This window comes from Lytechinus variegatus, chromosome 3 (genome assembly GCF_018143015.1).
Source record: "Lytechinus variegatus isolate NC3 chromosome 3, Lvar_3.0, whole genome shotgun sequence".
Lineage (NCBI taxonomy): Eukaryota > Metazoa > Echinodermata > Echinoidea > Temnopleuroida > Toxopneustidae > Lytechinus > Lytechinus variegatus.
Genome location: NC_054742.1, coordinates 40,592,870 through 40,611,827, shown reverse-complemented (window position 1 = coordinate 40,611,827; position 18,958 = coordinate 40,592,870). Strand labels below are relative to the sequence as shown.

Sequence of the window (18,958 nt, the reverse complement as noted above, 5' to 3'; positions counted from 1 at the left end):
AATATATATTGAAGTCACTGTTGACAATGTATTCATAGAAGGCTTTCCCATTGATATTCTAATTAATTTTGGCAAAATTATGCGATACGATCAATACCTGAGGTATGCATTGGGTTTTGGCTTCGAGCATGTGTAAAGTGCTCAACTCTCCACCCCAAATGTTCTGTCATCATACCTTATTACAAAATTCAATTTCAATCCATCAAATTTGATTAATTTACCTTGTGGTAAAGATCTAATTTAAATCTGCTTGTGTAAAAGAGATGCGTATCTAATCTACAGGACCTCTTCTTCTGGCACTACAAGGACATCATGTACATTGTCCTGGCAATGGATGTTTATGTCAATCAAGCTTCTTGCCCCCATCCATGCTCCCAGTAATGTTCTCACTGGCAGAAGCAAGTTGTTTCTTTGAGTTTGCTGAAGCCATTTCCTTGTAAATCCCAACCCTATCACACAACCTCATTCATCTTCCCTGCAACATTCCAATGGCAGAAGCTCATGGTGTATTCGAGTCTGACGATGCATTTGCCTCATTATCTTCACCCTACAACAAAACCAACCTCAACTTCCCTAAAATTGGCATCACCAGGACACAGAGATGGCAAAGCCAATTGTGTCTGAAGATGCCCTTTGCCTCATTATCCCAACTCTATTTTAACCTGTATTATATTCCTAGACTCTGGCACTACCATAGAGAACAAAATATTGCAGAGGCCAGATGTGTCTATGAGACTGATGATGCCATTGCCTAGTTACCTGTTGCTGAAGTCTTGTCAGCCCCCGCATCCACAGGATCTGTGCTCGTTTATGGTCCACCCTGTCCGGATGGTCTTCATCCACTGGCGTGATGGTGGGCAGTGTCTCCGGCTCACTGCTGCGACCCACCGCACAGATACGGGGTAGCTGCCTGGTGGGGATGTAGGCGATGACCTGCTGCCAGATCAATGAGGAGATACCCAAGAAGAAACACCACATCCACTCATCCAGGGTCAAGCCTGTTGAGCTGAACACTATGCTACCAAACTGTATTAATATTACCTGGAGGGGCAAAAAGACCAGCATAGTTTTCATTTACAGTCAACAGACAATAAGGTTGCATTTGAAAGCAATCTAAACTATTTCAACATTACATCAGGATATCTGAAAAATATTAGTATCAGAGGTTGTTGAATCTGCTCTAAACCCAAAGTAAAGAATTTCTTAGAAATGGATCACAAGGTAAATCTTCAACATACATTTGAGAACCAGCCTATGAGATTAGCCCTGTGTGGTGATTCAATCAGATAATACTATATTTCAGAAAAAAAACCCATACCTTTGCCTGACTGAATGTAAGTACTCAAACCTATAAAACTTCCATACTTAAACCCATACTTGGTCAGTGATTAAAACTATACTTAAGGGCTTAGAGCTTTACTAGGTCATTACCCAACCCATATGCAATCAGTATATAAACCTACATGTATACTTGGATTGTACTCAAACACATACTGCCACATATTCTGAAGTCGGGTTTAACTTAAACTCAGGTTTAAAGTTGTGGTTAAGTATGGATAGCCAATTGTTACATAAATCACTTACATTAGAGATATCATATTTCAGCTCATTTGGCTCTCAATTCATTCATACTTGTCTAAGAAGTATAAAAGATGATTGTCTTCACCATGGATGAATCAGGAAAGAGCACAGTAAACATAAGAATAATACAATTTAATAAAAATTTTGACACTTTTGGCTTCCCATAATTTTAGCACAGAGTTAGACTATGGTCTAAGTTAAACCTGACTTCAGAATACGGGACACTGAGTTCATGTGAGGTCAAACTATTACTTACTTGAGTGATTAAGGTGCCAATGATAACTATGAGGAAAATGGGATTGGTGTGGATATTATTGAAGACGTTACGCTCGCCGTGAACTTTGCGCGAGTTGATTTCATTGAAAATTTGCATTAGTACAAAGGTGTTGAAGATAATGGTAAAATGATGTGTGGGTGCTCCAGAAGGACCCTCTTGCGAACCATCATCTATATCAAATATCTGTGGACCTGGACAGGAATATAAAGAATTGAAGTAATTCTGGTGAAAAATACTTTCAAGAGAAGGTCAAGGTGAATCATTATCAGATTGCAATTGTATATTTTGTCATGAACCTCGTTCAATTAGGCAGATCTTAAAAATATTGAGAAAAAAATAAAAACAAATAATGCTGAAATACGCTGAAATGAATAAGCACATCTGGGCAAGTAGTATTCAAAACACTTAATATGTTTTTTTTTCAATTCTTCAATGAATAGGTCTGTGTTCAGTGACAAAAAAGAAACATATTATGCTTTCTTCCTATCTAGTAAACACAGGCTTGCAAATTTCATAAAAGACCACCCCCCAGAAATAAAAATGTCTCTAAGACATGACGGAATATCCTAATCTTGTTCAAGTTTCCTCATCTCGTTCAAGTTTTTATCATTTTCATAGCAGAAAAGAGCACAAATAAGAAACGTTACACATGTAATTACCATATAATACACAGACCTTCATCTTTGAACTCTATAGCCCGAATTCACAAAGGTGGTTTTTAAAACCATTGGTTGAACCCATGGTTTATGCAGATTTCCTGTATAAATCACGCTTATTTACCGCTTATTTAAAAATGTCTCATGCTGATGAGCGCTTTTGTCATAGTGCGGCAAATTGAAGCCTGTTGCCATGGAAATCAGTGGACTCATGAATAAAATATCGTACTTAACCATGGCAACAGGTGTCAATTTGGCGCATTATGACAAACGCATGCAGCAGCATTGGACATTTTTTTATATACGTAGTAAAATAAGTGTAATTTATGCAGAAATCTGCATAAGACCACAGGTTCAACCAATGATTTAAAAAAACACCTTTTTTAATTCATTATGTTTTCATTTATCTTGCTAGTTTTTAATGTTTAAATGAAGAGTAAAATCTGTACTTTTCTTGCAACAGTCCTAGCATAGAATGATGTATATTTTCTGAACATTAATATACTGTCACATCATCATTGATAAATCAATGAACTATTGAAAATGCATATTCTCTTTGTCAAACACTCCTGACATCAACACTGTAAGAGTTGAAATACACCTTTTGTTTCTCCCTCTCTGAACACTCCCCCCTAAAAAAAAAATGAATGAAAATAGGCATCTCAGCTCACCTGCATATAGAATAGTAAATATTATAACAATCTGGAAGGCAGCATGACCTATAATATTCCTCATCATAATTCTAGATATAAGGGGCTTGGTACGACCATAGGGCCTGCGCTTGAGTAAGCTGTTAGTGGGCATCTCTGTGGCCAGAGCCAATGAGGCGAATGAATCCATGATGAGATTAACCCACAACATTTGAATAGCACGCAGAGGACTATCCTGTATGGGAATGGGAGAGGTAGGGAGGGGACATTCAACAGAAATACATGGTAATCTATAGGCCACACCTTCAACTATTCTGTGAACTGATTGAGGAGCAAAAGACATTTCTTGTATTTTTCAAAAGTAAAAAGAACTATAAACAATCAAGTTACATACCCTTTTTAGGATGATTTTAAAAATGCTAAAAATCCATTAAAGAATAATTGCAAGCCTTTAAGGTCAAGGCTTCAAAAGGTACGATTGCAAGTATGTCGCTGTGATTTGGTATTGTACTGAGTATGTTGATAATGTAAGTGCTTACATGCTTAACTGATTAAAGAAAAGGAGCTTTTCTTCGTATAACCCCTTCCCCTCATAATCTACTATAACAGTCCTGTGATGGCCTCAAAATTGAATAGTGGAGGAAATTAAACTGTAGCTACACACATTGAACACATCTTATGACTTTATTTCTTTATACAAATTAGCTCCAGTTCACAGAAAATCATTAAAAAAAACTAAGCACTACTTACATTGATTGTGCATGCTCCAACGAACGCTACTGTAACAGCGACTAAATTGACAGTAAGTTGAAATTGGAGGAATTTGGCAATGGAGTCGTAGACATTACGCCCCCACATAACAGCCTTGACAATGCTGGTGAAGTTGTCATCTGTTAAGATGATATCAGACGCTTCCTTGGCTACATCGGTGCCAGCCAAACCCTGATAAAACAGAGGAATAGGATGATATATTTCAGACACTCTATCCCCTTTACAAAAATTAGTAACACATTAAAGAAATATATATTCTTAGTGATGTAGATTTCACTAAACGATTTTGAGCCAGTTTCCTCACAAATATCTTGAAGCCATGCCTGAAAATTTAATTTCATAAATCAAGAAGTTGGATAATTTGATGTATGATTGATTGCATGGTTTGAAAGTCCAAACCCCTTTTCAACACGATGCATGTATATGGAGGAGAATATGCTTCATAATCAGTAAACTGGTGTGTTACAGAAGTTGTGTCGCACATCTAAGCTACTTTTTGATTAAATTACCAAAAATAAAGGAAAATGTGATTATCACTTGCTGAGAGTCAAAGAGTTTGTCAATTCCTATCATTTCAGAAGTATCAATGTCTTTCGTTTGCAACCACAAACTAGCTGAATGTCAAAGGTCATCAAGATCATTTCTTACCATGGCAAATCCTACATCTGCTTTCTTGAGAGCTGGTGCATCGTTGGTTCCATCCCCTGTGACCGCTACTACCTCCCTGTTGGCCGTTAGCTTACTGTCAATGATGCCTTTGACCAAGGTGTGCTTGTCTGTAGGTGAGGAGCGGGCCAACACCCTCAGTTTGGGCCAGATCTTATCTAACAGATGCTGCTTGATCTGAAGAACATAATTACAACATTGCCAGGTGAAATTGCAGTAAAGTGAGATGATAACCAATTTTTATTTCCATGATCAAAAACATATAGTTATATAACTCCACGTAATGTTATATTGTTGCTAAAACAGGGTAATAGGTATAAATTTGGTCTTTAAATGGATATAAAAGCAAAATGATAATAATCCACCTTTATGTAGCGCTTTATACATTGGAACAACATCTCTAAGCACCTTACAGATATATATTGTTACACTAGACATCTTACAAGCATGGTCCCATCAAGAATTTTTTAACTGAAAGAGGTTACTTACGACTCCATTTTCTGTGATTCTCTTGTTGAACTCCCGTCCTTCAAGCACCAGGAAATCATCTCCTGGCTTCAGGATGCCACACTTAACGGCAATGGAGCGTGCTGTATTCACATTATCACCAGTCACCATACGGACTGTGATTCCTGCACTCTGGCAGTCTGCAATAGCTGGTGGAACCTATGAAATTCAGCAAAAAAACATACATGTTACCAAATGCTCACAGTAAATATTGATTTGATATCAACTACAGATAGGATGATTTCTCATCTTCTATATCTGAGATTTTTTCCTCCAAAATGATAATGGCAAAGAGTCTATTGACCGCTCAAACTAACAATCCTGACAGTGACGCTGGATTGATAACAGATATTGGGACTCCCTAATCTCCAGGCCAATATCTCATTTTACACTTTGGATGATACATCAATCTTGATTATCAAACTATGAATATCAAATGTAAACTTATATCCTCATAATCACAACGAATCCTACAGATTCATCTTCAATGTACCATCTTCTGTAACCATGGCTGAAAACATAGAATTGGAATTTAAACAATTGACATAAATTTAGAGTAGATTTAAGATTTTTAAGCCCAAAGTTCAATGAACCCTTAGAGTTTGGTAATCATATGAGACACAGAACATGGTAGAATTGTAACAGAAGCAATCTGTGGATTTAAAGAAAAATTTGAAAAAAAATTAAGATTCATAAAAATCATGTTTTGACCCACAGCCATACACCTCTACACAAGCTCCAGGGTATTCCATGACAACATAAAAAAATACCAGCTGCACACTGCGTCAATAGCCAGTGACTACCAAATCCGACTACAAAATCAAATAAAAAACAAGTGTGTAACAGCTTTTAACAAACTAGTTTCCATATTCCAAAGCATTGCTGACCCCCGAGCACAGATACAGTATGCAGGCTGTCCATCCATGCTAATATACCATTAAAAAAAAATCATATAAACAGTGCAAGTGTGCAAATCTTTAAGCCATAAGTATGGTTGAGATGTCATATTGTAATACTTATAAATATATATAAAATGATCCATGTATCATGAAACTTTGAACCATACCTCATTCCTGACTGGATCCTCGATGCCAACCAGAGCAATACAGGTGAGTTCCTTGACTACGGTACTCTCCATCTCCCACTGAGGTGTAGGTTTGTCCCTGGTGATATCCTTGTAGGCTAAACATAGAGTCCTAAGACCTTCCATAGCCCACTTCTCAATCACCTCCTTCACAACCTTCTCCTTTTCACTGGCAGGGAACGGTTGTGCCTGACCAGACTCATCCAGGATGTATTCACACCTAGTCACAAGAAATAATTTTGCACCAATCTACTCATCACTTTTGAAAACATGATACCAGATGCTCTATACAATAAACATTGTCACCTGGGGAGCGTTTCATGAAAGGACTTGTCGGACGTTTTGTCCGTTTTATCAGTTTTATCCGACCGTTACCATAGTAATGTTGGTTCATAGCCAATTAAAATCAAGGAAAGTTGTCGGACAAAAATGTTGATGAAACGCTCCCCAGATCTAGGGATGCCACTTTGAATTGATGGAAAGTAGGATAATCAAGAATGAGCCATATTGCAAAAAATAAATATAACAAAAGTTCTCTATGGCTAAACAAATTTGGATATTGTAGGAATTCATACTTTTGCCTTGAAAATAGTATCCTTACTTAACAAGGACTTAGTTTGAATGCACAAAATAGGGTGTTTTCCACGGACAAAAATTTTGAAAAGAAGGAATTTTGTCTAATAAGTGGCTTCAGTGCTACTTACTTTGATAGCATGATCTCTGAAGCACCTTTGGAGTATAGCCTGAAGCCACCTTCTGCAAGAGGGATGGCTGTACTCATGGACTTTCTGGCCGAGTTGAAGGTGTATACACAGGCATACTTCTCTACTGGCCATCTATCCCTCGAAAGCTGGTACTCTTCATGAAGATCTAGGACGAAACCCAAGAGGGCGCACTCTGTCTTATTGCCAACTTGACGAGGCATTTCACCCTGATGTTCTGCAGGCTGCATGTGAATGAGAGAGAATAGGTATGAGTAGAATATCATGAACAACAGAAAGGATTTGACAATGTAATGAATATGATTTCGACTGCAGCAAGGAAGTACCCCTCACAAGTAATGCTAACATTCCTGGCCAATAATACCTACCCAACCCTGTTATGTTCTGTTTTTCATATATGTATATATGACCACCCAGCTAATTAAAGCAAACCCAAAAATTGCTATTATCAAGAATTTCTTCAAAATCAGTGTCTATGGGAACTGCTGAGATTGATTAAAACTTGCACATTTCATGCTTGAGTAACAAAAAACCCCACCACTATACAAAAGTATTTCTTGCATAAGAAATACATAAACTACGAAGGTGTCTTCTTGTAGGGTTTGAGCTAGATGTCACAGGGGCCATTTTATAAAGCTGTTTGTAAGTTAAGAGCAACTTTAAGAACGACTAGTGATCCTTTCTTGAGGTAAATGGTATACACCAAAATGTTCATTGGCGATGGTTCAGCACGCAAGAAAGGATCACCAGTCACTCTTAACTTACAAACAGCTTAATGAAACACCCCACAGGACCCTTAAAACCATCACATACACCTTTAAAGTGGCACATTATGTTTTGCTTCTATACCAGTCATGCTTGTAAAATGTGCACATTCATTGGTTGGCAGCGATTCGAGAACATACCTCCCTCGGGGGTACTTTATTTTCCCTTGCCAACTCTTCTTTCCTCCCTCATTTTTTCATTAAACTTCTTCATTCACTCAAAATAATCCTTATCAAATAAATGTAGGACTTGGGATTGGCTAGTTACGGATCGATAGTCTAAATGAGAAAACAATGCCTTAGGGCTTCATCTTGTCATTATTTTCTTCACACCAGTATATGAAGGTGAACAAACATGGGCATGCTTTTAGGATAGGGAGACATGTGCGTGTTGGGATACATGCTATGTCAACATGCATGCATGAATGTCTGGACCACATGTGTATGTAGTCTCCCATTCCAGACTAGTATTTTGCACTTTTCAACTAACTGATATTGAAAGTATTTTGGCAGATCTCCTAATCTTTCTAATGAGAACAAATAGGGATGAATCTTGGTCAAAAGTAGTTAAATTATCATAAACATTAGAAATATGAAAAGTCAGATTCTTTCCTCAAGAGGTCTGGGTTGCTTTATATAGGCAAGCTTAGAACAGTTTTCATGAATGCTTGCTATATATGCGTACTGTTTACAAATAATACAATTATCAGAAAAAAAGTGGCATACATACATACTGTGGGCATAATACAGTTGATATTCTGGGCCCCATTACAGAGGTTTGTGAGTAATCATACAGTTGATTTTTACAATTTGATTGCACTGATCAATACATGAAACCAATCATTAAAAAAACAAAAAACTCTTTGATCAATTGCTAAGCTTTGATTTAAAGGGCCCTTGTATTGATAGAGGTAGAAAAATAAAGCTATCAGAGGGGGTAAATTGAAATTGGGTCTGATTTTCAAAACTACATAACTAAGGGAGTGACTCATGCGGTATGTTTCTTTACTACCCATTAGATTGCACAGTTTATTGCACCAATATGAACATTGTCTACTCACTGTAATAGATGTTACCCTCTGAGACATACAGACTATGGTAATCAGTAATCTGCTCATTCACTTACATAATTCATAATTTAAATCATTATTTCTACCATTTTTTATTTAATTTTAAGTTAAAACATTACTCCAAAATTGCTATAAGGTATAATTTAGGTGAACAGGTAGGTATCAATTCAAAGAGACAAAAATTACTGGATTTTATGAAGAGAATGATGGAAACAAATTCATGATTCATCAGAGTTTAGTCAAACATTAACATTTTCCTGTGAAATTTTTAATACATCCATCATTAAAAATAATGAGAAAAAAACCTTGTAGAAAAGTATTGGCTGATTATATATTGGACAATATCAAGTTCTATGTTGCTGTTGGCGTTTAGATTATTAATCAGTCTACCAGCTACTAACACTGAACATGAGTTTCTAAGATACCGATCCTCATTCCAAGTTCGGTCACTATGACTGGTGTATAATTTCCCCTCACAACAATACCAGCTTTTCAAACTAGAATATTTTAAAATAAGGAATCCTTTACACCAGCCTCATTTCAATACGGTACTGTGACTGATGTACATTTGGCCTAAAAACCAACACCGGCCGTAAATATTGTACTTGAATTGACCATTCGACATCAGTCCCAGAACCAGCTTCATATAAGGTGGTGTTGAATCTGGTGCACAAATTAGCTAAACACCAACACCAACAGTAAACACTGAACTTGAAAGCAACCATTTGATATTCTTATAAGCAAGATCTTCAACGGACCATCAACAAGAGAGAGTATTGCTTTGAAAGGATTGCTGCTGCTTCTTATCCACAGTGGGAGGCTACAAGGATGCAAATGATTCAGTGAACTGTCACAAGACATTTCACATCCCAATGAACACTAGGTTATTTTGGACATGTCCAGCCATTTGAGCATGGAGAAGTGATAAAATGAAACAGAAGCTGACATGTAGCACCACATGTACTCCAATCTCACCGATACTCGACAGGCCATTTTACAGCTCTCTAGAGGGGTTATTCAGAAAAGGAAGAAGACTCAAACATGCCCCACCCCCATCCTCATCTGATTTTTGGACATGTTATGAATATGAGGGCATCGGCATCTCTATAATTTTCTACTCCTTACTTATTGATATAGGCATATTCCTTTCTAACAATGCATCTAATGCAGTCTGTAATGGGTTTACTGAAGTACCGTCAAGTTGAAGAAAAGGGCAAAGTCAATCACAGCTGTCAATACCTGTTCAACTTTTGTTGCACCCTATTAAGAAATGTAGTGGTCAGATGGACATTTCACCCTAAGGGAACCAACAACATCCTGATACAACTGACATCAAAAGAGCACTCTCTCACTCTCTTCATTTGATTTGATGGGCAATGCAGTCAACCGTGTTTACAATTATGCTGCAATAGATTGACTGAGGCAAGCGCCAGTCACTAAACATGCTTATTTGAAAGCTTCTAGTATACCTGGTAACAATCTGGATACATGTAGAACCTGGGACCCATTGTGGAATGAGTTGGGTTCAAACACATTCACGAATTACCTTGACGCTGGTTATTAAAATCGATCATGCATAATAGTCAATGCTATCAATCTTAGAACTCAGCCCAATGATCAAACACTTAAGCTTTTTGTTACAGGGCCCAGGTTGCTATGATACTTAACTCTTAGTGATACAGATTGGTTTGATCTGATCAGGTGGAAGTGAGACCTTGGCAGGTTGGAGCACCTTATGTTTTCCTGATGAAGCCAACACAGCAGAAGTGTCAGTGCTGGAGGTGATCAACCTTGGGATGTGCCATCATTCCAACTAAGCAGTGGAATGTCATGGTACTATTTACTGAAACTTTGATATCAATAACCATGAAAAACGAATTCCTTCAAGCAATGAAGAGACTTAAATGGTCCGATCCATAAATTAGTGCGGTTATACGACCAAGCAACATGTCATTCAAATAACTGACAAGAAACTTCCCTCATTTTTTTTTTCAGGTTATGTTTATTTAATGAATTCTGTAGCTTTGGCTTCTTTATGAAATCTTCAGCCTTTCCTTTTTCTTTTAGGTTTATGCCAAGGTTTGACTTACTAGAATCCTAGACGAGTAGCTGCTGTTGACTGAGATTCCTTCCACCAGGAGATGTCTGGCCTCACTGTCGATGTCACTGTTACCTGGTGTCTCTATGTACATCTTCTGTCCGATGTAGCTCTTAACAACGGTCATTCTGTTGGTGGTCAGAGTACCAGTCTTATCGGAACAGATGGCTGTGGCGTTACCCATTGTCTCACAGGCATCCAGATGCCTAACCAAGTTGTTATCGTGCAACATTTTCTGTAAATGGGGGAAAGTAAGTGGATCATGTTGGAGAAAATTAAAAAGATTGCATGTTTGCTGAAGTATTTTTTACAGGGGAAAAAAGGTATAATGGTAAGAGGAAGGCAAAGATGTATGTGAGCTTTCAGGACAAAGACAACAGAGGATAAGAACAAGAATGAAGACAAATAACATGAGAACATAATGACAAAATGAAAATGACAAAGATGATGAAAAATAAGATAACTACAATGAAGCAGGGGGAAAAAAGAAGATCTGGAAAGGGAAGGAGGCGCAGGCACAGGAGAATTAAGTAAAAAAAAATTGGAGGAAATACAGAAAGATATGAAGAAGAATTTGTTGAAAGAAATTTTTTAAAAAGATGACTAAGCCTAGAGCAGAGGAGCATGAGCAGATGGTTAAACAAATAGTTGAATGAGGGAATAAAAACATTGAAATGTACATACCTTGACAGAATATGCCAATGAAATAGTGACAGCCAAGGGGAGACCCTCAGGAACAGCTACCACTAACACAGTCACACCAATGATGAAGAAATCTACAAACTCCTGTAGGTGACTGTTGTCCCAGCTTTGCTTGTGAATACCATATTCCACGATACAAAATCGGATAATTAAGACCAATGTGGTCACGACGGCAACAGTACAACCTGTTGAGCAAGATGGGAAATTTTGAAATATAAGTCATTTAAACATCTCAAAGAATTAACTTTCTGTAGTTGGGGACAACTTTTCATAAAAATGTTTCATTCAAACATGGTCATGAATTAGTTGTAGAATATCACTGTCAAAAAATCTCTCTCTCTCTCATATTCCAAACTGAACTTGATGTTAGACAATTAGCGCAGGGCTGATGTAAAAGGGAAATTCAATTTCAAGGTACAGTTACCTGCATATCCAATTTGGATGGCCAATTTGGTGAGCTTGCCCTGCAGCACTGATTTCCCCTCTGACATGCCCTCATCCCTCTCTGGAATGACCATCTTTTTCTTGCCAGCGTGAGGGGCCTCCCCTGGTGTGGTGTCTGGAACTTCTGTATCAAGGTTGCCATCAGCAGCCTTACCATCAACTGGCACATTATTAGCTATAGCACGGAAGACAGAGTATTGGGCAGATATAGGGAGGGAATCAGAGAGCAGGAGGGTGTGAGAAAGAAAGTGAGACAAGAGTGGAAATATAAGAAGTGGAGTGGAAATATAAGAAGTGAAGTGGAGATGGGAATGCAAGGAGAAAGGGAAATAAAAAAAGAGCAAAAAACAAAGTATTAAAATAATGAAGAATTCAAGGTATAACTCAACTTAAAAACTTAACTGTCCTTTTTGTAAAAGGATTACCGACCTAGATCAGCTCAGCTCAGTTAAAGGACAAGTCCACCCCAACAAAAAGTTGAGTTAAATAAAAAGAGAAAAATCCAATAAGCATAACACTGAAAATTTCATCAAATCGGTTGTAAAAAAAGAAAGTTATGACATTTCAAAGTTTTGCTTCATTTCACAAAACAGTTATATGCACATCATGGATGGTATGCAAATGAGGAGACTGATGACATCATCCATTCACTATTTCTTTTGTATTTTATTATATGAAATATTCTAATTTTCTCCTTATTGCCAAGTGAAACAATGATTAATTCCTCCCTGAACATGTGGAATTAGCATTGGTCCTTATTGTCAAAGTTGGAAAAAAACGAAATATTGTATAATTCAAGCAATAAAAAACAAAAGAAATTGTGAGTAAAAAACAAAAGAAATTGTGAGTGATGGACATCACTGACTGACTCATTTGCACGTCACTGAGTTGTGAATATCATTGTTTTGTGAAAATTAAGTGAAACTTTGAAATGCCACAACTGTCTTATTTTACGTCAAATTTTGATGAAATTTTCAGTGTTATGCTAGTTTGATTTTTCTTTATTTATTCAAATCAACATTTGTCTGGGGTGGACTTGACCTTTAACAAAGGTGGATACACGATTTATATGCATCAATGTATGTTTATATAATATTATAATAAAAAAGTAAACTGAAAAATGTACAATCCCTTCTTAAATCAAATCATTGTCACTACTCTGCTCTACTCAGAAAAGAATTCAAGTAAGTAGTAACGAAGCCTGAAGCCTTCTCCCCAAAGTATGGGGATTGTAACTATTGACTGAAAAGGAAGCAACACTATTCAATCAATCAGCAAGGATCATCCTCCTTGTTCAAGTTTCCCTCAAAAGGTGTGTTCACAAATCAATACTATTAGAAATGTGGCCCCCCAAAATAAATACCCACAACATAGTAGACACATTACTACATGAAAAAAAGATTAGAGAAATATAAATTTCTCCAAGTTCGTGGTATATAGATGCTAATTACAAGGTAAGGCAAAAAGGTGGTGCACTTTTCCATCATCTACAGGAACAAAGTTTTGTCACTCACTCCAAAATTGTCTGAACTCTATCTGGTTCTGGCAGGTGTGAATGGCACAAAATAAGGACATGCTATTGAGGCATGACAAGTTCTCCAAATTCAGAGATATTCTTTTTTGGGACTGAGGGCTTCCCGTCTATTCCAAGTCCCTAGCAAGTCAGCCATTGTCACAAGTTAAGTGTCGTGAAAGCAGACAGATACAACAGAATGGCTATAGATAGACCAAACCTAAAAAGTTGTATTTATTTATGGAAATATTAATTTCAAGTTGCTAGTCTGGTAAGTGAATTGAGCGTTTTTTTTCTTATTGAGGAAATGAATTGTCTGCCACTCCATCACAAAGATAGTGCTTTTTAAGAAGAATAAAAAAGTCCATAATGATCATAACTTGATATACTTAACAGTCGTCTTTGTTTGATTTCATTTATTCTTTTTTTTCACATGTCTACAATACCCTTCTAATTCTGTACTTTACTTTTAGAAGTTCATTATGAAGTGGATTATCTGATATGAAAATCATATTTCCCTGCACTATAAAACTTATAATTTTGCATACAATTTCGCAATAACTTCCTCGAAGTAAGGTTAAAACATGGGATATGTATGACATAGGCCTACTTGTCAATGAAAATGAAATACTATAAATTGGCACCATAAATAAAGTTAATCACTCTTTGGTAAAGGACTAATTAACTGAAACACTGAAAAGGAAAGAAAAAAGTAATAACAAAAACAACAACAAAAAGAAATTAAAGAAAAGTTGAAATATGACTCTTATTGGTTTTGAAGTGGATCATAATATCTCCTCTGTACTGCATTGCTACATATCAAAACCCTGTATACAGGCAGGAGCATATCAGGATTCCACCTAATCTCTCACATTCTTACTTTGTCCGATATAATGATTCGTGATAGCAGGGCTTCCGTATCATCTTTCATTTTCAGTTTCTTTTCAAACTTAATCCTTCAATCTAAAGGGGCGTTACCTCTTTAAAACATTTAATAACATATGTATTTTTTTATTTCAAGCACAGTACTTAATCTACCTAGGTGCAAAACGTAACTGACACTCCCTTTTGTGGAGATTAAGGTGTTTGTATCGGACATACATTTGGTTACAACATATTTAACTATTGGAGATTCAAGAAACCTATGATGTTTATTTCCATTTGGACCGTAAAAACAATAGACATCATACTATATATTTCTATTTTATTCTTTTTATCAATTTTTTTCCTCTATCCTGCTAAATAATGCTTACTTGCTCAAGCAATTTCCTAATTTTTTTAAACTTTCTCTTCATCTATTCTTATTTCCAGTAACTTCCTACACATTTTTTTTTGCACCTGGCATTGGAATTCAGAGCTGACATTCCCCAAAGTATCTAGAAATATATCATAAAATGTCACATCTAAATTCCTCATGATACAAGCGGAGATACACATACACCAAATCACCACTGAATATATATTGCATTATTTATCAGTATGTATCATATCAAAACCTGAAATAGATCAATATCAAATTACCTTCATGCCTAGGTATATTACATCCAGGTGAAGTGATGTTTACATGAATAACAAAATCTAAATATAACACCCGTTACTCAAACTCTATTAAGTAAATTACAAAAACACAGCAAAGAACACGATATGCTTCAGATGATATACATCCTACATGTCTGGCATGAATCCAAATTGATATTCCTGCATAGGATTTTGTATGAAAGCAAAACAAAAAAGGTAAGCATTTAAAGGGATGTATATAGGCTATGCATAATCTCAATAATGACTTTTCAAATAAATAAATACAACTGTTCACTGAACTTCAAAGTTACCAAGTTATCAAATTTGAATAGCTCTAAAACACATGTAGATTTGCATCTCACTCTCATTTTCCTTTACACTGGAAATCCATTTTACATGTAGCGTAATAATGAATGTTTTAATAGACCACATTAGTGAGGAACAAAGAAAATTCTCTGAATTTTTTTTTTTCAATAGAAGTTGATTTTCACTGAAGTAAGAACGGATGCAAATATTGAGATTTTTCTTTTTTCTGAAATTGTAATTAACAACAAGTATATCATAGATAAAAGATCAACTTCCAATGGCGCCAGACTGGTCCACTCAAATATAGAGTTGAGGGTTAAGCAACTGTTAAATAGTTCATCCCTCCTCAATTTTATCTATGCAAAACGTTCTGATGCCAATGGAAACAGCTTTTATCTATATATCATTATTCATTCAATTGACTTATCAAAGGAAATGGAAATACAAAATCATTAAGTATATGTCTAATCATTCACTTTACTGAATTATTCTGACTGACGATATACAAATATACTTCTTTTCCTTGTTAAAAAAAACACATTGCAATTTTTTTTTTCAAGAAACTCTTCCCCTCAGAAATATGTAGCTGTAAATAATATTAGTCCATAACATCTGAATAAACAAGCAATCAATGTTTGTACTGCTATTCCATTGATTGATCTAATCCTGAAGAAAGTTACTAAATGCATTTTATAAGCATAATTGTAACTAAGATATGCACTTAAAATGCACAAGAAGTAACAAACGCCCAATACACACTACTTTAAAAACTTCTCATGATTTCTGTTGCTTTCCTCATTTTTTAAAGCAAGCTTTTGTGGTTATCTGTTACAATTACATTCACAACAGATTGATTTACATATCCTCTCCAGAACTCTTCTAAGCCCATAAAAATCTCATAAACTGAACCATCCAATGGCCTACTCTTACCTCGCTTGTAAGGAATATCCTCTTCAATCTCAACACTACAAGTGCAATGTACGGAATACATTTTACACCGTTAATGAGTTTCCACAAACGATCAAAAGAAATCATAAATAAACCCCAATCCAACGGATAAATAGACAGAACACAGATCAAAGTGACCAAAACTCCAAACTTGTTAATCTAATAGTAAATCACACCCACCCTGTCATAAATCTACACCTCACATTCAGACGTCATGCATGCAACCTCAATGTGAATGTAGCGAGGAGGGGGATTTAGAGTAGATCGTAGTAAATTTTGCATATCAGATTTCCTAGCATGTGCCAAGTTGAAAACAGAGCAGGGTTGTTGAGAGTAATATGTGACCTGTAAATAACCCTAATTATTAGTGTGCCATATTATTAAAATAGGGGGAGGATGATACATAATCTAGAAAAAAGGCAATAAGTAAAAGAAAGAAATAAAGATAATTTTGAATTAAGCCAATGTTATGGAAAACTAACATAAGGTAAAAATTCATTCCCTTTCAAAATACAATAACCTTTTTACAAAACAGATTGGAGCAAAATGATTTTGCATATTTTTGTTTGAAGACTTACTCTAATTCTAAAATTCCATATTTTTGACAATCACCCATAAATAAAGTCTTTTGTTAACCATACCATTGCTACTGGAGGCAATCAGTGAAAGTGCCTCCCTTTAATGATATTATGGAAATGCGAGCAGTATTGTAAAGAAACAGATCTTAATAATCCTTGTTTATTTTGTTTGATTGAGGTATACATTAAAGAGCAAATTATGGAACTGTTTTTAAACTAGAGATACCATCTACCAAATGACTTTGTGGTATCCTTTCTTCAAATAATTTTTACTCAACCATGTCTGAATGGAGAATTATGTAGACAGTATCAGATGAAAGAGAAGTAAGCTTTACAATGATATGTGATTTGTCAATTATGTATTTATTGCTAATCAAGTTATGATGAATTATCAATAAATATTTGTGTTTTTTTCTGGAAAGAGCTGTACCTCCAAATCATTGGTAACATATGCATGTTATGTAAACTCAGCACACAAAGGAAGGCAAAAATGGTCTTTATGAATTCTTAATTCTTTTCAACTAATTTGTGATCATAAAAAAAATCAGGTAATGCAATGACATTCCAAGAGAAAGAAGAGATAGGACATTTTGCTGATCATATGTATTGAAAGTGCAGTCAGCATTGTTGCATTCCCTAAGGTGTTTTGTACAGGGAAAATCTAAACCGCTCAAACAGAAATAAAAGCTTGTAAATTTTATGATATTTTCTCTGATTCTTGGTTTTGTGTAAAAAAAAAGATACCAATGTCAAGCAATTGTCTTGGTCTTTCCTACCATTTATTTTTTAGCAAGGAAAATCTTGTTAGGCTCTGGAGAAAAGTGTGGAAATTCATAAGAAACTTTTTTTTGCTTAATTGGGTTTACACTGTCAAATCTGTGATACAATGATGGAGACTGCCAATGATATATATATGTCTGAAACATTTAACATAACTCTTTAAAAGAGGTAACCAGGCTGGGCTTTAACCTCTGACAGTTGATTAAAACTTTTCACCATGAATTTTGGATTACAGTTACACGCCACATTGTCCAGGCAATGCCCAAGCAGGGCATGTTGAAGGTTGCTTTATTCATATTGAAATCAAATTAATACCTGTCATTATTCCACTTAATCAGACAGTGTTCAAAAATATTCTGAACATGTTAGTAATCATAGTCAACAAAAAATACATATTACCATGCTTTAATAGTACAAAATTTGAATTGCTACATGCAATCTTCTATAAATTCATTAGTTACTTATTTAAAGTATAGATCCTTTATCTAAAAGCGGCTTTGACTGTGGATGCACATTATTTAAATCAGATCTAATCATTTACAACATGCAACAAATTTAAGGCTTTATCTTTTTATCATTGGAAGTCATATACATTTTCATTGCAAAAGCAGAAAAATTTTTTGAATATAGATCTCATTTCATGGATTCATATCAAAACACTCCAATGTCATATTGGTGTGAAAAAGTGAAGGATTACAATAAATGAAAGAGTCTGCAGACATGTTGCATTTACAACATTGCAATGTTGAAATGACATAGCCATCTTTTTTTCTTCTTCCTCTACTATTGAAAATGAAATTGTTTTGATCGAAATTTGATGAGATTTCTGACATACTTACTCTATATATAAGAAAGGCAACTCACTAAATACAGGACATACTGCTATTTTTCTTCACATTACTATATCAAAAAAGTATTTAATCTTAAATTCCTCTCTTCACAATATAATGAGCATCAAAATAGGATTCATGAAGTGCTTTCAGACTGACTAAAAAAACAAGAATACCAGGTTTTCTTTTACTGGGAAATGAACCCTGATCTAACCTGATCAGAAAATATCAGGTATTTTTGGAAGCATGAAAGCAATTACTCATAATATTCCTGAAAGAAAATAACTGCTTAATAAAAAGTAGATTTCAAATAACAAGTACTTTTGCAGGGAGGTTTCAAAGGTCACATGTATTTTCATGGTGTAAGCTAGTGAATTTGAATCATGCCTGTCGTCTGCTACTCAGACCACACAAGGCATGCTCAAGACTTTAAGAACTCTAAATTCCAAAAGGGTCTGTTTCAGGTGGGTATGAACGCAGAAACTGATTATCG

The 18,958-nt window shown here is 35.6% G+C and overlaps 1 protein-coding gene across 1 annotated transcript in view; it reads right to left on the bottom strand.

Annotated features, from left to right (window-relative positions):
• Positions 1–18,958, bottom strand: part of LOC121411017 (plasma membrane calcium-transporting ATPase 4-like) — a 34,464-nt gene that overhangs the window by 14,196 nt on the left and 1,310 nt on the right. Inside the window, exons 2-12 of the mRNA XM_041603474.1 lie at positions 11,973–12,167; positions 11,531–11,733; positions 10,839–11,081; positions 6,897–7,138; positions 6,175–6,412; positions 5,091–5,267; positions 4,584–4,778; positions 3,915–4,106; positions 3,186–3,399; positions 1,838–2,049; positions 760–1,041 (exon numbers count right to left, since the gene is read on the bottom strand). Of these exons, the coding sequence (XP_041459408.1) occupies positions 760–1,041; positions 1,838–2,049; positions 3,186–3,399; positions 3,915–4,106; positions 4,584–4,778; positions 5,091–5,267; positions 6,175–6,412; positions 6,897–7,138; positions 10,839–11,081; positions 11,531–11,733; positions 11,973–12,167 (2,393 nt within the window). The remainder of the gene's footprint in view (positions 1–759; positions 1,042–1,837; positions 2,050–3,185; positions 3,400–3,914; positions 4,107–4,583; positions 4,779–5,090; positions 5,268–6,174; positions 6,413–6,896; positions 7,139–10,838; positions 11,082–11,530; positions 11,734–11,972; positions 12,168–18,958) is intronic.